The following is a 3,253-nucleotide window of genomic DNA, read 5'->3' as shown; positions in this document are numbered from 1 at the left end:
AAGTGTACACAGAGAGTACAGTGGAATTCTCCTTGCTGGTGTGATGCTTTCCATTACACTTGTAGCAACAATGACTTCGACACTTGACTACTGGGTGTCTAGGTTTTCCACAGTTGTAACATAACTGATGATCGGAAAAGAACTTCCTGCAAGTCTCCAAGGTGTTGAAGGTTGTACAACTGTCGCTCCAATAGTCCTTCTTTAAATACGTGCACACAGGCGTTCCTCTGCTTCTTTGTAAATTGAATGAGTCCTTTTCTCTGCCTTCCTTTGTTCCAAATAAAATAGGTTATGTTAGGTTAGGTTAGGTTAAGACGGTTTCCGCCGAACATTCGAGCAATAAAGGAAACTTGTTCGCAAATGCAGCAACGGTCTCCAGGTCAGTTAAAACCACTGTACCTCTGGCATGCTGTTTCTTTAACTGCACCCTTGGTTGCCAATCATCTACCCCACGCCCTTCATTGAAGTCTGCCGGTAAGGAAGGTAGTGGTATTCTGGAAGACAAGAGTGGTCAGGATATGGTTTACGACATCTTCCCATGGGTGGTCTAGCCCATTCAGAACAAAAAGAACAAACTTGACCTACCTTTCCTTGACACGAAAACTTTAAAAACTCCCTTAAGTTTTCGCCCTCTTCATAATGTTCACTCATGAACCGCTCTATCTTAAGGTGGATTTCCACTGACGCGTAAATTTTTACGTACGTGAAAAAAAAATATGTAATTAATTTTATTAATTTTTTATTTTTTTTTTATTAATTTTTTTTTTTATTTTATTTTATTTTTTTTTTATTTTATTTTTTTTTTTAATTTTATGTTTAATGTTTACGTGCGTAAACATTTACGCAAGTCGTTCATACATTGTCTCTAATTTTTTTACGCACGTAAAAATTTACGTGTCAGTGGAAATCCACCTTTATGGACGTAACTATAGGCTGGAACAATCTTTCCTCGCTCTTGCATTGTGGTACGTACTGTACCATGCAGGTAAAAAAAAATAGTATAAGACATAATCACATTTTCCAAACAAACGAACCGAGGGAATGATTAGCATTTTTGTGTGAAGTGAAAAAGCGAGGTGTGCTAATACATTTACATAATTACATATTACATATTTCATTTCTGGATTATATGATCATATAATTCATAAAGATGATACTTTTCTCTTTCATTTGTGCTGGCAAGAAAGTTAACCTATTCACATTCTTCAAAACAACCCTCCAAACTTCTATTTAAAACAAAATTCCTTATTCCGCAGTATTTGATACAATGTGCCTATAATGGGGGGGGGGGGGGGGGGAGGGGAGGGGGCTTATAACCAGAATTCTACAGTAGGCATGCGGAGTATATTCTAATACAGGGCACTCCCAACAAGGCTCTATGATAAAATAATGTTCAACAATATCAAAGTTACTTTTTTCATAAATGGCCTATTGAGCTCGAAAACCCATATATACACCAGTCGCCGAGGGATAGTGCCTCGGATGCAAAGAACACAGCAATCCCTAAACCTAAGGGGAAGGAGGGAACAACTTTCCTTTTCCCAAGGTAGCCATGTGTGTCTAGAATAAAGTTTCTATAGGCAGCTTTGCGAAAAGTATGAGTGCTACTGTCTTGCCTATCATTTCGGATGTCCGCTGTATTCTTTGCGCAAAGTTGTAAATACTCCGCATCCAAACAAAGTTTGCAAAATCGCCTTGTTTGAGAAGTACAGTTTCTCCGGTTACAACACTTGTTTTCAATGTCTTGTGTCATTGTGCGACAGCAACTACATTTACACCATTCCGGAACGGGTTCTTGGTCGATCGACTGTTTACTTGCTTGTGGCACTCGTACAGGTGAGCCATCCCCTGCAACATCATGTTCTTGGTCAGTACTGTCATCATCTTCTGTTTCCATAATCGGAAGTGAGTCAACAAAATCCATGCTTCCTACGCCTTTTTGTAATGCTCTTATAGCCAACTTCTTTGCCATCTCTTCGTCCAGGGTATTTATAAACTCCTAGGGAAATATAACATTTATGGACGATTACACACATTTCTGCATGACAACAGTGCCATATGTCCTATCCTCATTCAAAGTGGAATATTTTCAAGATGAACATAAAATTATACCATTTATACAAAGAAAAAGGGGAATCAAGTCTAGCCATAGTTATGATATCACACTGAACACATCTAACTACTGTATTGAGACCTATTTTATTACACATGGTAAGCATAAAGCTAACGAAACTTATCAGCCAATAAGAAATCTGAACTGCACGTTTTCTTATCCAGTAAATAATATACACCGAACGATTTGCTGCATGTAAAAAACTTGTTACTTATCCTTATCGGCCCCACGAGGACTCTTGAGGCCGGATGTAAACAACAATGAACCAAATATTCAGGTTTCGATTGTTACCGCAACCCGTTGATTTTCCAGTCTTGCCTCTTCTTCTTCGCTTATCAACTGCTCTTCATTCATAGCCTGAGGCACATTTGGGGCAGCTGTTTGCTGATGTGCACTTTCAGCCTGATATAAAAACATTTCAGAGTAAATTATCTGTGATGTGTTACATATGTTCGCTGGTTTGTAACGCAAAATCTCACCTTGTTTTTGCATGGCTTTCTCCACGTTCTGCACATACAGATCGCAGTGTAGGGTTTTTCTTCTGTCTTGCAAGGACATCCTTGATGTCAAGACCAGTTTTGGTCATGCTCGTACTTGAACAACTGCACGAAACTCGTGCCTATGTAAATTACAGATAAACGGAAGGTAAACAAAATATATTTCCATCGACGAACTAAACTCAGAAATTTCAAATTTGATCGCCAACGCACAAAACAAAAGCAAACTTTTTTCCCTTACCTGTTCCTCTTCATCGTGTGTATTATCTACAACGTTACTTGCCATTTCAAAACATAAATATCCTATAAGACCATAAAAAATGCTAAGCGAAGAGGTTTTCGAACGCACACGTGTGAATTTCCAGGCTGCTTGTTGTTGGTTCGCGTTGCGTGCGGTGTTGGTATAACGATTTCTATTGGTTAAAAAAAATTGGTGTCAATCAAGGTCGCATTTGCGCAGTATCGTGACATAGATCCTTTAAGCTGGCCACCTAAAATGCCAAAGCTACAATTAGTAAGTTGTCATATTTTCTACATCAACCATATGTTGTTGTTTTTTTTTTTGGGGGGGAGGGGGGGGCTGTAATATATGCGACTTTTTAAGCTCATAAATAACACAATGTGTTAGATTTGAAACAATAAG

At 38.5% G+C, this 3,253-nt stretch overlaps 1 protein-coding gene across 1 annotated transcript; it reads right to left on the bottom strand.

Moving 5' to 3' along the window:
• Window positions 1–1,417: 1,417 nt before the first annotated feature.
• On the bottom strand, window positions 1,418–2,715 carry LOC144642315 (uncharacterized). Its single transcript, XM_078501282.1, has 3 exons — window positions 2,593–2,715; window positions 2,405–2,515; window positions 1,418–1,999 (listed from the first exon to the last, which is right to left on the bottom strand). The coding sequence occupies exons 1-3, from the start codon at window positions 2,626–2,628 to the stop codon at window positions 1,418–1,420; spliced, it is 729 nt and encodes a 242-aa protein (XP_078357408.1). The 5' UTR covers window positions 2,629–2,715.
• Between the last annotated feature and the right edge of the window lie 538 nt (window positions 2,716–3,253).

Source organism: Oculina patagonica, chromosome 2, assembly GCF_052425735.1.
Source record: "Oculina patagonica isolate OP01 chromosome 2, crgOcupat, whole genome shotgun sequence".
Taxonomy (NCBI): domain Eukaryota; kingdom Metazoa; phylum Cnidaria; class Anthozoa; order Scleractinia; family Oculinidae; genus Oculina; species Oculina patagonica.
Note: the sequence above shows the minus strand (reverse complement) of the source record. Positions and strands in the feature narration are given on the sequence as shown.

Bases quoted from the DNA above. Each gene is read 5' to 3' on its own strand.
- LOC144642315 (XM_078501282.1), bottom strand. From the start codon at position 2,628: ATGTGCAGAACGTGGAGAAAGCCATGCAAAAACAAG. The intron at 2,516-2,592 runs GTGAGATTTTGC...TTTTTATATCAG, and splicing joins GAAAGCCATGCAAAAACAAG to GCTGAAAGTGCACATCAGCA. The intron at 2,000-2,404 runs GTAACAATCGAA...ATATTTCCCTAG, and splicing joins TGGAAAATCAACGGGTTGCG to GAGTTTATAAATACCCTGGA.